This window comes from Pithys albifrons, chromosome 7 (assembly GCF_047495875.1).
Source record: "Pithys albifrons albifrons isolate INPA30051 chromosome 7, PitAlb_v1, whole genome shotgun sequence".
Lineage (NCBI taxonomy): Eukaryota > Metazoa > Chordata > Aves > Passeriformes > Thamnophilidae > Pithys > Pithys albifrons.
This window is the reverse complement of record NC_092464.1, coordinates 59,397,927-59,416,547: the sequence shown is the minus strand read 5'-3', so window position 1 is coordinate 59,416,547 and position 18,621 is coordinate 59,397,927. Positions and strand designations below refer to the sequence as shown.

The 18,621-nt window shown below is 53.6% G+C and overlaps 2 protein-coding genes across 2 annotated transcripts in view; both read right to left on the bottom strand.

Moving 5' to 3' along the window:
* Positions 1–18,621, bottom strand: part of LOC139673816 (zinc finger protein 850-like) — a 554,262-nt gene that overhangs the window by 453,551 nt on the left and 82,090 nt on the right. The gene's annotated exons all lie outside the window — the stretch shown is intronic.
* On the bottom strand, positions 13,391–14,407 carry LOC139674259 (olfactory receptor 14C36-like). The gene has a single exon (XM_071560447.1). It carries the CDS (start codon positions 14,354–14,356, stop codon positions 13,391–13,393), a length of 966 nt encoding a protein of 321 aa, XP_071416548.1. The 5' UTR covers positions 14,357–14,407.

Here is an 18,621-nt window from a genome sequence, read left to right as displayed (position 1 = left end):
ATTCCACATAAAACTCCTCTCATTTACCCCCAAATCCACTTAATTTTCCTGAAGATCTCCATTATTTTTGCCCAGAGTTCCCTTAATTCCATCTATAACCTCCCCAATCCCATATATTTCACCAAAAATTACTTTAATTTCACCTAAAATTTCTCAATTCTCTTTATTTCCACCTCAAATCTTCTTAAGTATGTGCAAAATTTCCTTATTTCTACCCAACATATCCCTAATTCCATCCCAAATCTCTGACCTTCACTCAAAAATACCTTGATCCCTCTTACAATCCCAAGTAATTCATCCCAAATGCTGAAGGTTCCACAGAAATCCCCTTAATTTCACATAAGGATTATTTAATTCCATCCCAAATTCCCTTAATTCCACCCAGCCTCTCCTAATTTCACCTCAAATCCAATGAATTCCACTCTGAATTCCCTCAATTCCACACAAAATCCCTTCTCCAACTCACCAGCCCCCCAAGTGTCCCCAAATCCCCCCTGACCCCCAAGTGTCCGTTTGGAGCCCCAAATCCCGGGGAAGGGCCCATGGGAAGGGGGGGCTGGGGGGCTTTGGGGAGGTTGGGGTGGATTTGGGGGCCTGGAAGGAACTTGGGGGGGATTTGGGGGTCCCTTTGGGGTCTGAGGGGCATTTATGGGGCACTGGGAAAGAACTTGGGTGTCTCAGAGGACCCTTGGGGGGGGTCACTCGAGTGTCCAGGGACAGAATCTGGGGGTCGAAAGAGGATTTTAGGGGTCAGTTGTAAGTCCTGGATGAACTTGGGGGTCACTTTGGGGTCCGGAGGGTGATTTGGGGGTCCTGAGTGGGTATTGGGGGAGCACTTGGGGGTCCTGGGGCCCTTCTGGGGCAGTTTGGGGTCCGGGGGGCACTTGGGGGGCTGCAATGGGGGTAGGACCGACCCGATTGGGCGCGGGGGGGTGCGGGAGTTGTAGTCCCGCCTGTGATTAGCCAGAGCGGCGGCGCGGTGCCTGACGGGAGATGTAGTACGGGACAGGCTTAAAATGGCGCGGACTCCATGGCCCGTCACCGCCCCCTGCATTCCTGAACGCTGATTGGCTGCAGGTGATGACGGGCAGTCTCAGCGCCCAATCAGAGGCGGCGGATACGGAGGGCGGGACTCGACGGCGCTGCCGGGAGAGTTGAGCAATGGCGGCGAGTTTGGGGTAATTTCGGAAAATTTCGGAGCATTTCGGGGGCATTCGGGGACTCAGGGCGTGTTTTGGGGGTCCCTCAGGACCCACCCACCCCCCACAGACCCCCCGTGACCCCCCCGGGGCCGTGTTGGCCGTGACGGTGAAGGAGCCGGGTAAGCCCCTCCCCCCACCCCGGGATGCGCCTCAGAACGCCCCAAATCCCCCCCAAAAATACCCCTGAGACCCCCCTAACCCACCGCCTGGGACCCCCCAAACTGCCCCGGAGCCCCAGGATGCCCCAAATCCCGTCCTGAACTCTGCGGAGCCCCTGAAACACCCCGGGCCGCCCCAAACACCCCAGAGATCTCCTAAACCCCTCCCAGACCCCCCAAACCTCTCCCAGACCGTCTAAACTGCCCAGGACCCCTAAAATGCCCCCATACTCACCTACATTCAGCTTCCAGACCCCTCAAACCATCGCAGGACTCACCAAACCCCCTTCCAGGGCACCCAGACCTGCCCAAATTCTCTCAACCTCCTCCCAGATCCCCACCCAGACCCTCCTAAACCTCTTCAGGACCCCCCCTGTTCTTTCTCCCAGTCCCTCCAAACCACACCAGGTCCCCCAAACCGCTTCCAGACTTACCCCAACTATCCCAGGATCCCCCCAAAGCTCCCTCCCAGACCTCCCAAAACAACTCCAGAGCCCTCCAAACCCCTCCAAGGAATGCCGAGGGTCCCAGGGGCGGCTTCTGCCCTGAGTCTCTGCTCGGGGTGCTCAGAGACCCCCCTGGGACACTAAAACAGGGAGCCTGGAGAGGGCGGACCCCCAATACCTGTAGGGCCCCCAGCAAGCCCGTTAGGGGAGACCCCCCAAAGCCCAAAGTGGAGAGATCAGAGAGCAGGAACTTCTGGGAGGCTTTTTTGGGGCTGAATCTTTTGTTGTGCAGGGGGGACACAGAGCTGGGGAAGGGGGTTTTCAGGGGTCCACAGGTCCAAGGAAGGGGGGATGTAGCAGCTTGGAGAAGGGAAATGGGGAGTCCAGGGGAATCTGTGCCCTGGAAAGGGGGGTCCAGGGGTTGGGGAAAGGGGAATCATGGGGTAGGGAGATCCAGAGTGTCCAGGGAAAGGGATTGAAAGGGTCCCCCAGTGTTCCAAAAAGGGAAGGGGGAGTCTGTGGTCTGGGAAATTCAGGAGTGGGGGTTCCAGGGGTCCCAGAGTGAAAAAAAACAAAACAGCACAGGAGGTGTGGGGGCTGGAAGAGGTGGAATGGCCAGGCAAGGGTTTGCAGGGGAGTATTGGTGCAGGATAAGGGGGTGCAGGGGGATCCTAGTGCCTGGGAGTGGGCAATCAGGAGGGTGCCAAGGTGAAGGACAGGCAGGACTGGGGTGGGGAGAGGGAGTTGGTGGGTCCAGGGGGTCCCTGTGCCCCTAAAAGGGGAGTCCAGGGGATGGCAGGTTAAAGGAAAAGGGAGTGTGGGATGGGTGGGAAAGGGGGGTCAGGGTGTTCCTGGAGTCACAGAATTAAGAGGTGTGGGGACAGGAAACCTGAGAATGGCCGGGCAGGGGTTTCTGGAGCCCCGGCAGCCTGGAGAGGGAGGACCCTGAACAGACAGGAGACCCCCAGCAGCCAGGACAGGGGGTACCCCCAGAACCCCAAAATGGAGAGGCCAGAGAGGAGGAGTTCCTTTCAGTATTTTCTTGGCTGAATCTTGGAATTTTGGAGATTTTTCTGGACACAAGAAGCTCAGTAAGTTCTAGAGATGGTCTTTTGGAGGAAGAACCCCCAACCCAAGGCACTCACACCTTGTTTTTCCCCAAACCAGGATTTCTCCTTCCCAAAGCTTGTCAGGATGGAGGAGGAGGCTGTGAGGAAGAGGAAGATGCCCCGGGACCCCCAGGCAGGTGCCCCTTTGCCCCTCCCTTGTGCTGCATCTTCCAGCCCAGCATGGCCCCGGCTGCAGGACAACCCCGCTGCCGACGCCGTCCTGCCGGGGCCGGGTTTGGGGGGATGTCCTTGTCCTTCCCTGTGGGTCGGAGGCAAATGCCCTGCCTGTCGTTGTTCCTTCCTGCCCCAGGCCCCGAGCTGAGCACGGAGAGCACGGAGGACACATCCCCCTGGCAGAACCTGCTGGCAGAGGCCGTTTTGAACAGCCCCAGAGTGTAGGAAGTGAGTGGGGAGGAAAATCCACAGAGATACCCCAGGAGGAGAATCTCCAAAACTAGACCTGTGTGCTCTGAGGAGATAAAACCAACCCAGTGCCCCGAAGGTGGCCGTGGCTTGAGCAGGTGCTCCGACCTGGTGATGACGCAGCGACTTCACTCAAGGGAGAAGCGCTACAAGTGCTTGGAATGTGGGAAGAGCTTCAGCTTCAGCTCCCACCTGATCCGCCACCAAATGATCCACAGTGGGGAATGGGCCTACACATGTGGGGAATGTGGGAAGGGCTGCAGCTGCAGCTCGGAGCTGATCTGCCATCAGAGGATCCACACTGGGGAACAGCCCTACAAGTGTTCGGAGTGCGGAAAGAATTTTAGGACCAGCTCACAACTCTTCTCACATCAGCGCACACACACAGAGGAGAGGCCCTTCTGCTGCACCCACTGCAGAAAGAGATTCAAACAAAACTCCCACCTCGTCACCCACCGGCGCATCCACACTGGGGAGAGGCCGTACAGCTGGGACGAGTGTGGGAAGAGCTTCACTGACAGCTCTAACTTGACCCAACACCAACGAACCCACCAATAAGGGAAGCCCTCAGAGTGCCCCAACTGCGGGAAGAGCTTCGTCTGCTGCTCCAGCTCCATCACCCATTGGAGTACCAATGTTGAATGATCCACAGTGACCCACATTGAGCACAGACCTGGTGACCCATGTTGGGTAAAGACCTGGTGACCCACTTAGGGTAATCTTGGTGACCAACATTCCTGGTGACTCACATTGGGAAAACACCTGGCTGGTGGTCTCCTCATCCTCCTGATTCCCTGTAGGCACCTGGGTGAACAGAGTGGGAGGAACATCCATCAGGACACAGAACTGACCTTGAAAATCCTTTGGGATGAGGGGATTTGATGGCTTTAGACCTGTGCCAGGGCGTCCCTCATTTGAATGTCCAAGCAAACAATGCCCTGTTTGCAAATGTGTCAGTGGTTGGCTGAGGGGACTCCACTCAGGTTTCAACCCCAGATTAACATCCTGATGGTGAGGCAACCCCAGGAGACAAATGCCTGTCAGTCAATCCCTTTATACTCTAAAGGTCCAGTCCCCTTTCACAGGGGCAGGTTTTTCCAACATATCCCTTTTTGGGGTGTGTGTGTGGAGATTCCTCCCTTAGGGTGGGAACCCCCACCAAGGTCACTCCTTGAGGCTGAGAGCAGAGATCTCCCGAGGTCCCTTGGGCTGGGCGAGTTCCATTGATCTCTACTTAATAATTCTTTCTTTTGTGATAGCTTTAGTAGAATTGCTTCATCAGTTGCTTTAGGATGGTGCACTGTCCTGTCTCACACTATACTACTGGTAGGTTTAGCATTTATATTGTGTAGTAAATAATTTTGATTGACATCTTTTATCTGATCACTTGTAATAATAAATAAACCCTAAGCCTTCCATTTTCCCCGCTGCCCCAGGGTGCCCCCCCTCTCCAGCAGCCCCAGCACCCCACAGCAGATTGGGAGCTCAGAGAGCCATCCCAGAGCCCCCTTTTCTAATCCCCCCTCTGCCCAAAGACCCCCATGGGACTGTCCATCCTGTCAGCCCAATCCCCATTTTCCACCCTTCTGCCTATTCCTCCCTTTTCCCATTGTCCCCTCAATCCCCAGCCCCTGCCAAGATCAGTTTGGGGGTCACAGCTCACACTTTCCCTCTTCTCCCACCCTTTGCAACTCATCCCCCCATTGCCCATCCACCTCCTGATCAGTTTTGGGGGTCCACCCCTCCCTTTTCCCCCACTTTTCTGACCTCTCCCATCCCTTTTCCCATTGTCCCCAGTCCTCAGTTTCCAGCCCCCTCTGTTTTAAGAGGGGTCCCACTCCCCTCCCGCCCACTGTGGGAATCCAACCACCCCTTTTATCCCCTTCCCCTCAGACCTTTCCCACCATCCCCTCCTCCCACCCCCACCCTGCTTACCCAAGAGCTCCTCACCCCCAGCCAGGAGGGTCCCAGCACCACCAGTGCCCCGAAAGGTCCCCCCAGAAGGGGGTTTGGTGGGGATCTTGGTGGGCTCTGAGTGTGTTTGGGGGGTCTTTGCATGTTTTGTGGCAGTTTAAGTGGGTGCAGCTAATTGAGAAGTTTTTGGTGAGATTTGATGTGTTTCTGGAGGATTGAGAGTTGTTTGAGAGTTCAGGGGGATTTGGGGGGAGTTCAGGGGTATTTTAGAATAATTCAGAAATACCTGGGAGACCTCAGGTATTTTTGGAGTATTTGGGGAAGAATCAAAGGATTTTTGGGGAAGAATCAGGTATTCCAGGAGGTTTCAGTTATTCTGGGAGAATTCCGATACTGGGGGAGGGATCAGAGTTACTGTGGAATGAATTCAGGGATATTTTGGGATAATTTGTTTCTATTGGGATACTCCCACATGTGAGTCTCTGTCTGTGCATCCCTCCCAGCTCAGATCTGCTCTGGCAGTCCCTGAGCCCTCAGTCCTGCCCCAAATTGTGGCCCTGGGGGCAGCTCTTTGGGTGACATGGGGCAGCAGAGACCCCCTGGTGTGGCTCTTTCAGTGCAGGAAAGCCCAGGAGGGGCTGGAATCTCCCTTATCCCGGGCCGTGGGATGGAGGGCCCGGCACAGCATCCTCAGGGCTTTGGCAGAAAGGCTGCAGTGGGGAGGGACAGAGCGAGGGGGAGGGACTGACACACACCACTCATCTCTTGTTTGTGCCACTGGTGTAACACCCCCTTGTCCCCCTGAGCCCCGAGACAGATCCAGCAGCTCAGCACCTGCTCCGCGCTCAGCCCCAAGCCCGGGATGGGCCGTGGGGTCTGGGACACAGCCCCACTCTTGGGGGGCACAGCCCCGCTCTGGGGGGCAGAGCCCCGCTCTGGGGGGCACAGCCACTGCTGGGGGCACCGGGGGGGCCGGGGGGCCTTTATCCCCCTGGTGCAGCTCCGAGCGCCCGAGGGCACAGCCCTGGTTTGTGGGGCTGAGTCACAGCAACCCACCAAGGGCCACACTTTGAGCCAAAGTGCCTTTATTGACACCGTGGGCAGGCACAGGGGCTGTGTCTCACACGATGCAGCTCCCCAGGAGTCAAATTTGGGCCGGTTTAGGAGGGGAATTTCAGTGAGGACACCGGACATTCCGTGGTGCAGATCCATCTGAGTGACATCAATCACTGCACATCCTTCCAAGCTACACAAACATCTTGTGAATCACCTGAGACACACATTTTTAGGGCTTAGGCAAAGGGTTAAAAGACTGAATGTCTTTTGGCAATGTATTTTTCTTCTAACTAGACATTGTTTACTGGTTGCAGCCTCTGGGACAGAGAGGTCTTTTGATTTATTTCTTACAAATGCAGGACTAAACTCTTTCAAGGTTTTCTTTATCTAAAACTCTGTATGGTTAAAAAAAATTTGTTTTATCATTTTACTGTTGTTTGTTCAGAAATTCCTGTCTCCTGCTTATCTTTGATAGAAAAACAGAAAACGTTTCTCTTTTCCCAGGGTTCAGGCCAGTTCCTAATGAACAAACCCTTCTAAGTCGCTCTCAGCAAGTCCCACTATAGCAAGCCTGGCTTCAGGGCTGCCCTCCCACCCCCAGGTTCCAGCTGGTTTGGGGGCTGCAGCCCTGCTGGGGCTCGGGGCTCGCTGCGGGCAGGGGAGGGCAGGAGCGGGGTCCCCAGTGTCCCCCCGTGTCCCCTCCCTAGGGGCTGTGTCCCCCCGAGTCCCCCATGTCCCCTCCCCAGATACCATGTCCCCCTGTGTCCCCTCTGTATCCTCCCATGTCCCCCCGTGTCCCCTCCCCAGCCCCTACACAGAGAGCGGCTCCCCGACCTCTCCTTCCCGCGGACCCCCTGGTGGGCTCGGAGCGAGTTTGTGCCTCGGGGGTGGCCGCAAACATCGCGTTCCTTCCCGGGTGTGACAAGCCGAGAGTGACACGCTCGGGACAGACATCGATTCTTTGTTACTGCAGAGCTGGCCCGGGGCTGCTTCACAAATCCAGCACCAACTGGCAAAGCTTTTTACCATTTCTACATCTTGGCAAACAAAGCTAAACAAGCTTGCAAGCAGCTACGAGACATTAAAGCTCAAGAGAACGCTTGTTATTTCAGACTCAGCTCTCCCTTCTGCAGGTTCTGGGAAAGGGGTGTCAAAGCACAAACTCTGCTCTGATCCTTTCACGTGTTTTCTTCCTCTTGGAAGAAGCAGCTCCTGACCCTGAACAGGCTCCTGTGCCCTCGCAAACACTTCAGCTCCCTTTGAACTGTGAGCAGACAGTGACTTCTCTATTTCTTTAAAATTTAAATTGTCTTTTTCTCTTCTCTATTTGTCTTTTTTGCCTCTTGATCTTTTTCAATCTTTCTCCCTCCCCTCTCTTTCCCTCCCCTGCCTTTTCCCCTCCCTCTGTCCTTTCTGCCCCCTCCTCCCGGCATTGCCTGTTCAGCTCAGGGCAAACCCTGCCCTGCCAGGGCTTCCCGAGGTGCCTCTTGCCCCTCCAGCCCAGGGGCTGCAGAGCCCCAGCCAGGCTGTGCTGGCTCCATGGGATGTGGCACACGCGGGGGCTCGGCTGCCTGCAGGTCTCCTCAGCCTCTGCCTTGGCACAGGCGCCCCAGAGGATTCACCTGCAGGGGCCGGGAACGCCAGCCCTGGGCTCTGAGGCTTCTCTGCCACAAAGGGAAAAGAAACCCAGGAGACAAATTGTTCAGGCCAAGAGGAAGCGTTGAACCCCTGCAGTGATCCAGAGGAACAGTCCAAATGGGGCAATGCTGGGAAAACCAATGCCCTGAGGGAGGGAAGGGGGTGGGAAGAGCATCTCTCTCTTGGGAAGCACCAGTGGGATGGGGATGGAGCCCTGGGGTTGGTGTGGAGCACTCAAATTCCAGGCTGTGGTCACCTCTGGAGGCTGAAGATCCATCTCCAGGTCCTCAGACATATCTTGGTACCTGCGAGGGACCTGCCTCAGCTCTCTTGCCCTCCTGAGTCCCAAGAGGGTCCCTGTCCTGGATGGACTCAGGATGAACTGAGGATCCAGCAAGGGAGGCCAAAGCAGAGGGGAGAGGACCCAGCCCAGCCTTGTTCTGCTCTTCCCTTCCCCAGGATCAGACTGGCAAACATCCCACCCGGTGTGTGTTCTTCTCCCTCTGAGTGTGTTCCTGGGAAGCCTCAGCCTCAGCCTGGCTGTGGCCCTGACTGGTGAGTCCCACCCAGGCACCCCCATGGACAGGATCCGGGCCAGGCACTTCCATTTTAGGGGATGGGAGGATCCCAGGATTTTCCCAGCATCAAGGCAGGCTCCCCAGGCAAAGCACCCTTTGGGGTGACTCCCTTTTTGCCCTAAACTGTGGCCCAGGCATCTGCTCCTCACTCCATTACAGGAATATCATTCCCAGTTTCTCCCTTGCAGCTGCAAGGAAAAAAACAATAAATTAATCCCATTTTCCTGCTTTTTAGGGCTGCCCATGTGTCTCCCTCAGCTTTCTCTATTTCATTCCTTGGAGATGCCGTTTCCCTCAACTGGAATTCTGCTGTGCGTGCCCAGACATTTGGCCTGCTTTCCAAGGAAAATGCTGTTACTTTTCTGAGGCTGAGGGCAACTGGACCACAAGCCAGGAAAGGTGCAAGTCCCTGGAAGCTTCACTGGCCATCAGAAACACCAGGGGTGAACTGGTGAGAACTGGGCTTGAACTCTGTGCCAGCACCAGAGTGGGAAATGTGGGGAAATAAAGAGTATAAACCCATCCCCAAACCTGCCTGGCCCCAAACTGGTCCCAGTGCTGGAGCCTGGAGCCAAGCCCTTGGGAAAAGCCCCATCTCTGGGTGGGGGATGGACACAGGTGGGGAAGAGGACGTGGGGAAGGCAAGACTGGCCACAGCTGATGTTTCTTTGCTTTACAAAAGTTCATTCTATGCTCTATTACTGGCTTGTAATAACATAACTAAGCCCTAAGAGCCACAAAGATGGGCAGTTTGTGTGCCACTAAATAGACATGGAATAATCACAAAGAAATTCCCTCCCAGGGGATTTGCAGGAGGAATACACAGTGCTGCAGGACATGCTCACAAACAGAGGGTTTCTGGAGCAGTTCTGGGGTTAAATTTTGCAATAGAGAAAACAAACTGCTGGACTGACTTAGGCTCTGATTTGCCTACGGTGATGTGGGGCTGATGGAAGACTTCCTGAGGTGCAGCTTGTATTCTTCAAACTGCCTTCTAGCCCCAAAAGCTCAGCAGGATGTGAAGCACTGCAGAGCTGCTTCTGTGTCAGCAACGAGGGCGGCATCGTCAGCAAAAAGCAGCTCTGGACAAGGTGATTCAGGGGCTTGGTGTGGGCCTGCAGTCGCCTCAGGCTGAATGGGCTTCCATCGGTACGATATCGGATGGAGATGCCGTTTTCTTCATCGAGCTCTGCCGTGGCTCTTTGGAGCATCCTGCTGAAGAAGATTGTGAATAGAGTTGGTGCAAGAACACAACCTTGTTTCACATCATTGGTTATTGGAAAGGGCTCAGAGAGTGCATTGCTAGACCTGACTTGTTCACACTGATCCTCATGATCCTCAGATTGATCATTTGGAGAAACCTGGGGGGACATCCTAAACATTCCAAGATCTGCCACAGCCCTTTTCTGCTCACAGTGTCAAAAGCTTTGGTGAGGTCAAGGAAAATTACATGGAATCCTTTGTTCTGTTCCCTACACTTCTCTTGCGAATCAGAGCTTAATTCAGTCCAGCAGTTCCCCTACCAGGAAGCATCATTTCCTCGGACAGTAAGATTGACAAAGAGACAGACAACAGGCCAGCAATGGCTTACAGAGCCTTCTGAAAACTCCATAGAAGAGCCTGGTCCAACAAACACCTGAAGAAAAGTACAAAGATCAGTGTCTACAGAGCCATTGTACTGTCTGCTCTTTTCTGTGGGTGTGAATCTTGGGTCATCTACCGCCACCACCTGCGGCTCCTCGAACGCTTCCATCAGCGCTGCCTCCGTTCAATCCTAAACATCCACTGGTCTGATTACGTGACCAATGTGTCTGTTCTGAACAGGCAGGGGTCACCAGTATGGAGGCCATGCTGCTGAGAACGCAGCTGTGCTGGGCAGGGCACGTCTCCAGGATGGAGGATCACCCATTGCCTCCCGAAGATTGTGCTCTGTGGAGAACTCGCCACCGGCTGCCACAAGAGAGGAGCCCCGAAGAGGAGATACAAGGACTGCCTGAAACAACACCTCAGCCTTGGCCATATTGCCTGCCCCAATGGTCCACTGTGGCCTCCAATCAGGATTCATGGAGACACACCATTCACGATGCTGCTGCTTCCTTTGGGAACGCAGCACAGTCAGTCTGGAGGAGAAAAGACAACGCAGACAGAACCGTTCCTTGCCAATATGGCCAAAGGAGACGTTCCCCTGTGCCTTTTGTGACCGGACCTGCCTATCCCGTATTGGCCTTTTTAGCCACCAGCAGCTTGCAGCAAGCGTGGGTAGTGCCCTTCCCAAATCTTCGTTCATGAAGCCTGGCCATGAGAATGCTTTTTGCTTCAGGACTGACCCCCAACACCCTCCTTCAATCAATCTCTTCAACAGTGCAAAGTCTCCCTGCTATCAGTCCAAGCTGTTTGTTCTGCTGCCCCTTTCTTCCTTCACTCAGAATGGAAAATTCCATTATTTCCTATTCTTTGTGCCCAAGATTGCCCTGACCACCACATCACCCACCAGCCACAGAATCATAGAATGGTTTGGGTTGGAAAGGACCTTAAAGAGCATCTAATTCCCATCCCCTGCCATGGGCAGGGACACCTTCCCCTAGATGAGGTTGATCATCCCCCCTGGCCTTGAACAACTTCTGGGGATGGGGCAGCCAGAACTTCTCTGAGCAACCAGTGCCAGGGCCACAGCACTTTCCCAGTAAAGATTTTCTTCCTAATATCTCATCTAACCCTTCCCTCTATCAGTGTGAAGCCATTGTCCCTTGTCCTGTCACTCCATGCCCTTGTAAACAGTCTCTCTCCATCTTTCTTGTTGTCTCCTTCAGGTCCTGGAAGGCCACAATTAGGTCACCCCAAGACCTTCTGTTCTCCAGGCTGAACAATCTCAGCTCTCTCAGCCTTCCCTCATGGCAGAGCTGCTCCATCCCTCTGATCATCTTGGTGGTCTCTTCTGGATTCACTCCAACAGCTCCATGTCTTTGCTGTGCTGGGACCCCAGAGCTGGAGGCAGCTCTGCAGGTGGGGCAACATCCAACCAGGTGTGTTCCAGCAAGGACGGTGTGGAACCTCCTGGAACCAACGGGGACATTGTGACACCACAGAACCTCCTGGTATGAAAGGGACACCATGACATGACACAACCTTTGCAAGCAAGAAGGAACCGTGCACACTGAAGAATGTCCTGGAATCAAGGAGCCCGTGAGGCACTTTAGAGCCTGGTGGGACCAAAGACATCTTTGGACACTCAGCACAGACCAGCCCCTCCAAATGACCATTCCCAGCACTGGTTTGTCACCCACCTCTGAGAGGTGGCTTGTTCCTTCCCAGAGGGACATCAAGTGACTGAGCCAGAAGTGCAAGAGATCCCAAGTCTTTGTCCCCTCGGGCACAGCATCGTCTGTGCCACCAAGGGCTGTGAGCAGACCTGCTGTGCTGAGGCTCTGGGGCCTCGTGGCCTCCTGACACAGCCCCAGGAAGGCTGGGCACTGTCACCCCTTGTCCTACCCTCAGCATCACCCCCCATGCCAGTGCCCCCAGCAGAGCCCTGAGCAAGGTGTGAGGGACAGGATGTGCCTTCACCAAGCTGGAGGTCAGGGCTGGGCCTTTCTGCTGCCTCCAGCCAAGCCAGGCTTTGCTCAGCACCTGAGCTGCTCCCAGAGCCTTTGTCTGCCTACTGTCATGGCCTCCAAGGCTCTACTGGGGTGAGTCCCTGGAGAGGCTTTGTCAGGATTGGCCCTTGAGGGGCTCCTTGAAGCTTCAGGGCCTGCAGGTTTTTCAAGGTGCTTTCGGCTTTGGTTTTGACTTGGAATTTGTGAGAAGTTTGTACAATCAAGATCTGCAATTATCTCCTTAGGGTAACAGGACTGGGAGGGAGCAGGGCCAGGACAGCTGAGCCCAACTGGCCCAAGGGATGTTCCCTTTGATGCAGGGCCGTGCTCAGGGTGTTAATGGGGGGTTGGTCAGGAAGGGCTGATCTGTGTCTGGGCTGGGCTGGGCATTGGGCACTGAGTGCTGAGCAATGGAGCAATGGTGTTGTGCACCTCATGTGCTTCTTGTGGGGTTTATTGTTATAGTTCCAGCTTTTATTACTGCTATTGTTGTCATGGGTAGCAGTAGTGTGTTCACTGAGGGTAACACAGAACACTCACCAGATCATTTTCCCTGTTTCCTGCTGTAGCCCCTGCAGTTACAGGGCTCTGTTTGCTGGTTCACATGCAGATTTAGAGCCCCTGGAGAACAAGCAAACAAGGAGCCTCTATAGAGTCTATTCCTTGGCATGTTCTTGAGAGTGACTTTGCAAAAAGCCCTAAGGCTGCATGTCCTGAGCTAAGGAGAAGCCCTTTCCTGATGGAGCTGCTGTTGTGGAGCCCAGCTGTGTCCCAGCAGTGCCCATGGCCTGTCCCTGCCTGTGAGCCCAGGATGGACATGCAGCAGGTCTGTGTCCCAGCTGGCAGAGGACCAAGGCCTCAGTCCAGCCCAGGGGCTCTGCAGGAGAGTGTACAAGTGGAAAGAGAGCAGGTCAGCAAAGGCCCAGTGCTGGTGCTCCCTGGCAGTGCTGCTGTGCTGGGACTCTTTTGCCCTTCTCTGCACACATGGAACTGTACAGTAGGTCCCTGAAAGTCTCAAAGGAAAAGTCCAATGATCTCCAATGATCTCCTCAGACACACAAGGCTACAGCAAGAGTGCTTATTATGTTTAAATGTAAAGCTGGCACAATTACTGAGTTAAAGACGTAAAGACTTAAATAAATGAACTAGAGTGTAATTTAGATGACAGGACGAAGAAAATAATTTCATTGAGCACAACATTATGAGCAAAAGCAAAAAAATATTGACAACCAAGAAAAACCTCGGAAGGCAAGTTGAGCTTTCATGAGTTTTATTATGAACACTGTACAGAAGAAAACTGGCAGGTTAGTGCTGCTGAAAAACATGTAGTCATCATTTTCCACAGGGCATCCTGGAGCTCCTGGTTCCTCAGGCTGTAGATGAGGGGGTTCAGTGTTTGAGGCACCACTGAGTACAGAACTGAAAGGGCCAGATCCAGGGATGGGAATGAGATGGAGGGAGGCTTCAGGTATGCAAATGTGCTAGTGCTGAGAAACAGGGAGACCACGGCCAGGTGAGGAAGGCACGTAGAAAAGGCTTTGTGCCGTCCCTGCTCAGAGGGGATCCTCAGCACAGCCCTGAAGATCTGCACATAGGAGAAAACAATGAACATGAAACAACAAAAACCTAAACAGATACTAAGGACAAGAAGCCCAACTTCCCTGAGGTAGGAATGTGAGCAGGAGAGCTTGAGGATCTGGGGGATTTCACAGAAGAACTGGCCCAGGGCATTGCCATGGCACAGGGGCAGGGAAAATGTATTGGCTGTGTGCAGCAGAGCATTGAGAAAGCCACTGGCCCAGGCAGCTGCTGCCATGTGGGCACAAGCTCTGCTGCCCAGGAGGGTCCCGTAGTGCAGGGGTTTGCAGATGGCAACGTAGCGGTCGTAGCACATGATGGTGAGGAGATAAAGCTCTGCTGAGATGAAGAAGACAAAGAAAAAGAGCTGTGCAGCACATCCCATGTAGGAGATAGTTGTGGTGTCCCAGAGGGAGTTGTGAATGGCTTTGGGGACAATGGTGCAGATGCAGCCCAGGTCTGTGAGGGACAGGTTGAGCAGGAAGAAGTGCATGGGGGTGTGCAGGTGGTGGTCGCAGGCTACGGCGCTGATGATGAGGCCGTTGCCCAGGAGGGCAGCCAGGGAGATGCCCAGGAAGAGCCACAAGTGCAGGAGCTGCAGCTGCCACGTGTCTGCCAATGGCAGGAGGAGGAACTGGCTGATGGAGCTGCTATTGGTCATCTGCTGCCTCTGGGTACAGGGACCTGTTCATGGGGAAAAAGACAGGGAGAAGTCAGAACATGATTCTTTGAGCTAAACCGTGGCAAGTCAGGGTAGACATTTCTTAGATAAATCTAAACTATTTCTCAATACCCCTCTCCCTCCTGCACACATCCATCACTTTTCGTATTTCAGGAAACTGCTTCATATCCATGGCTGGAGCCGTGCTTGGTGCTCACTATATTTCCCATGAGGAGCAGCCCCTCTGCCCACTGGCTGTGAGGGTCAGCCCTGCTCTGCTCCACTGGGATGATGGCCATGATGGGGGCAGGGCCCATCCTGGTGTTCAGCTGTGTCAGATGAAATTGCTCCTGAAGCAAAAGTTCTCATGGGCATCTGCACTCCCGGTTTTGAGAAGATTTCAGGATTCCAGAAGACAGTTTCAGAGGTTTAGGTGTTTTGTTTCTGACTCCCCTCATCTTCCCTGTGGAGTTTTCCTGGATGTCAGAACCCCTCAGCATTTGTGCTGCCCTGAGGAAGAGCAGAGCAGGGCTTCCCAAACAGGAGGATGTCTGTGGCTTAGTGCAGAGTGAGGGGAGTTGCTCTGTCCCTCTGCCTTGTTCCAGCTGCCCTGGACTTGGACCTTTCTCAGACAGAGAGTGATCACACTCTCATTTTCATTTGAAATGCCACCAGACACTGTTGAGAGCAGAGAGATCTATCACAGAGCACTCAATGTCTCAGACTGGCTCAAGGTCTCAAGGACACACATGGCTCATCTCACCAACTCAACAGCATTTCCTGGGATGGGCACAGCATCTCTGCCCCTCTGTACTGGGGATTTCAAGTAACACAATTGTGCTATGAAGGTGATTTCCATTCTTGAGGGCAGCTCCCACCTTGGAAGGACATCTCAGAGAAGAGCCAAGTGTCCTGACAATGGGGTTTGATTCTGGGAAACACACCTCATTCTCCAGGCACACAGAATTCACTACTGACAGCCCCACAGGTCAGAGGAAAATTGGAATGTCTCATTGCCAGGGACCCACCTGCCTGAGGGGGATCACAGGATCACTGATTGACTCTGTAGCTTGAACTCCCATTCCCAGTGAACCTGACTGAGAGAAGGAGGAAACAACCCCAGCAACATGAGCAAGTTAAGGAAAAAGGAAATGCACACTGAGGGTCCGGCTGGGAGAAGCCAGGGTAGAACCAGGTGGGCACTCAGGGCATTGTCACCCTGAGCCAGCAGTGCCACCTCACAGACACGAACAGTGCCAGGTACTTGTTCTCAGCCACTTTTCAGATCCCCAGAGTTCCCTCTGCAACTCAAACCAGATGTGTGGCTTGAGAGCTTGATAGAAATCCCTCCTTTCACCTTCCCCTTGAAGTATCCCATGGAAAATATCCTGCAGTGCTCTGGTTCTGTAAGCAGTCCTCACCTATGAAACTCTCACTTGATAGCTGAATAAACCTGCTGTGCCCTGCCCTGCCCTGCCCTGCCCTGCCCTGCCCTGCCCTGCCCTGCCAGGGTTTGCTCTTTCCACCCACAACCTCTCTCCCAGCACTGAGGGAGCTCCCCAGACCAGCTGAGAGCTGCCCCTGGTGGGTGGCAGAGCTTCTGCTCTGGCACAGCACCCTGGGGTGCAGGACCCTGCTCTGCAGGACAGTTTGGGGCAGCCTGGGTAGCACAGCCTGGGTTCAAACCATGCAGCCATCCCTAGGAGGAGGGAACCCTGATGGGATGTCCGTGGGGTGGTGCAGCAGAGAGTCCCTGCTTTGCAGCACATCCTCAACTTCAGAACAGAGACACTGTGATATCCCACTTTAGAGACCCCCCAGGCTGTGGGATGTGCCAGCGTTGGGAGATCTTCCCACAGACTGCACATACATTGCCCTTCATGCAGACTTACCTTGTGAAAGCCTGGAAAGATTCCTCTTCTGTGGATCTTCCTCTCAACTTTCCTCACACCCCAGACTGTGTGTAACCTCTCTCTGCCCTGCTTTTCTGCCCTCGGTGTGTGCAGGCAGTGCCCTGAGCCCTGCTGGGCTGTGCACAGGAGCTGCTCCTGGGCAGAGCTGTCTCTCTGCAGCGCTGCCCGCTTGCCAGGAGCTCCCTGTGTGCCAGGAGCCCGGCCCAGCTCAGCAGCACAGCAACAGCCCAGGGCATTTAATGGCCCTCTGGGGGGTTTGGTGCTCAGTCCCTGAACATCAGACCCTGAGGAAATTTGCGGGAACCTCTTGAGAAACCAAAGTCAGAATCAAAGTTTAAAGTTTCTTTTGTTGTTAATGGGTCCCTCTGAGGGACATAACTGAGAAAGTGTCCCCAGATTCCAGTCAGAAAACAAAGAGACAATGATGACAAATATGGACTAGGAAAGAAAGTTCATTCTGATGCTGAGGAAAGTAAGAAGTATTTCATTAACCCAAAGGTCACAGCCGTGACCCCCAGCCCTGGGAAGGGAGATCCTGTCTCTCCCTCATTCCTCAGGGCTCTTCCTTGAGCACCGGGCTGTGGGATGTGGAATAGCAGGGACAGGAGAATGGGGTGGCACCTCCCAGGCTGCTGAGCAGGGACAAGGAGGCAATGAGGCCCCAGGGCTGCAAGGCTCACTTGTCTCCTCATGCCATCAGGGGCACACACAGCAGCCATGGCCAAAGGCCTGCACAAGTTGGCTCTCTTGGGGCCTTTCAGCTTCTGCACATCCCTGTCTCCTCTCCAGCCCAGGCTGTCCTACGGTGTCCATGCCCTGCCCCTTTCCCTGCAGGCTGTCGGCCTCCCCCGGCTGCCCCACCTCGCTGGCCCCTTCCTGCACTGACATCTCTCCCTCCTCCCTTGCTCTTTCTTCCCAGCTGCCCTTGGTGACATTATTTCTTTCTCATTCTACTTCTGACCACAAAAGAAAAGCTCCACCATCTCTGAAACCACCACGGTGACACTGCAGGACTAGGGCGTTTAACTCAGTGTGTCTGTGGACCCCCTAATGTCTGAGGTAATTGATTAAGAGATTGATGTGGAACAGTTCAGAGTGTATTCTTGAATGAAAGAAGTTTGCAGGAGACCTTTTGGCCAGTAGAATGTTTCCATGGATGCTTAACTGAGCTGACTGACCAGTTCTGAGATGACATGCTGTGGAGGAAAGTAGATGAAAGTAAAGCTGTAACTAAAAATAAAGTCCTTTGTCTTCAGTGTAAGCCTTCTGATTTAACTGCTGCCTGGGTTTGTCTCTGCCTCCTCTGACCGCCGTAAATCAACCTTACCCCGACACAGGACATTATGGAATCACGAGGTCTCTGTGGAATCTCATGGATTAAAGGGACCTTTGTCACAGTGCAGGGCCTTGTGGAGCACAAGGGACCAGCGCGACACTGTGGAACCTCATGGAATTGTGACACCGCAGAGTCTCATTGATCCAAAGGGATCATTGTCACTCTGTGCAACCTCATGGAATCAAAGGGTCATTGTGACACTTCAGATCCTGATGGAAAAAAAGGGACATTGTGACACTGCAGAACCTCATGGAATCATGGGGTCACTGTGGAATCTCATGGATTTAGGGGGCCATTATAACAGTGCAGGGTCTTGTGGAGCACAAGGGACCAGTGTGACAGTGTGGAACCTCATGGAATGAATGGCCCTGTGTGACACTGCAGAGTCTTATTGATCCAAAGGGATCATTGTTTGTCTGCAGAACCTCATGGAATCAAAGGGTCATCTGGACCCTGCAGGGACTCAGAGAACCAAAAGAACTTTGGGACTCCGTGGAACCTCATGGGGTGATGGTGGAAATAGAAATCTCAGATAACGTTTACTGGAGAAGCTGCCTCATTGAGCTGTGAGGGGCAGAAAGGACCTCTTGCTTTCTAAACTCCTTCTCAGAGAGGAGCCTGGTGTGACTGGATCCAATCTTAGCCTCAGATTTACTCTGCAGTGTCAATTATAGAGGTGTAATTGAATCACTTTTCCCCACAGGTTTTAGTGATGGCAAATCAGATATACTTATGTAAAATGAATTACTTATTATGGGAAATGAGTAGAAAAAAGAACAGACAAGTGAACAGATGAAAGATCTTAATAATTTACTTAAATATGTACTATCCAGTGGAAAAGCTAAAAATCACCTAGTGTCAAAGCAATTATTTAAAACAGTTGTATTGAAACCAGCAAAAAGAAACTATCATTAAGCAGTGAGTGATGTAACTCTCACACAACTAAAGAGGGCAGATCTCTCTCCTTCCCTTAACCCCTGGGCAGTGACCATGAAGAGCCATCCCTGCTTCATGGG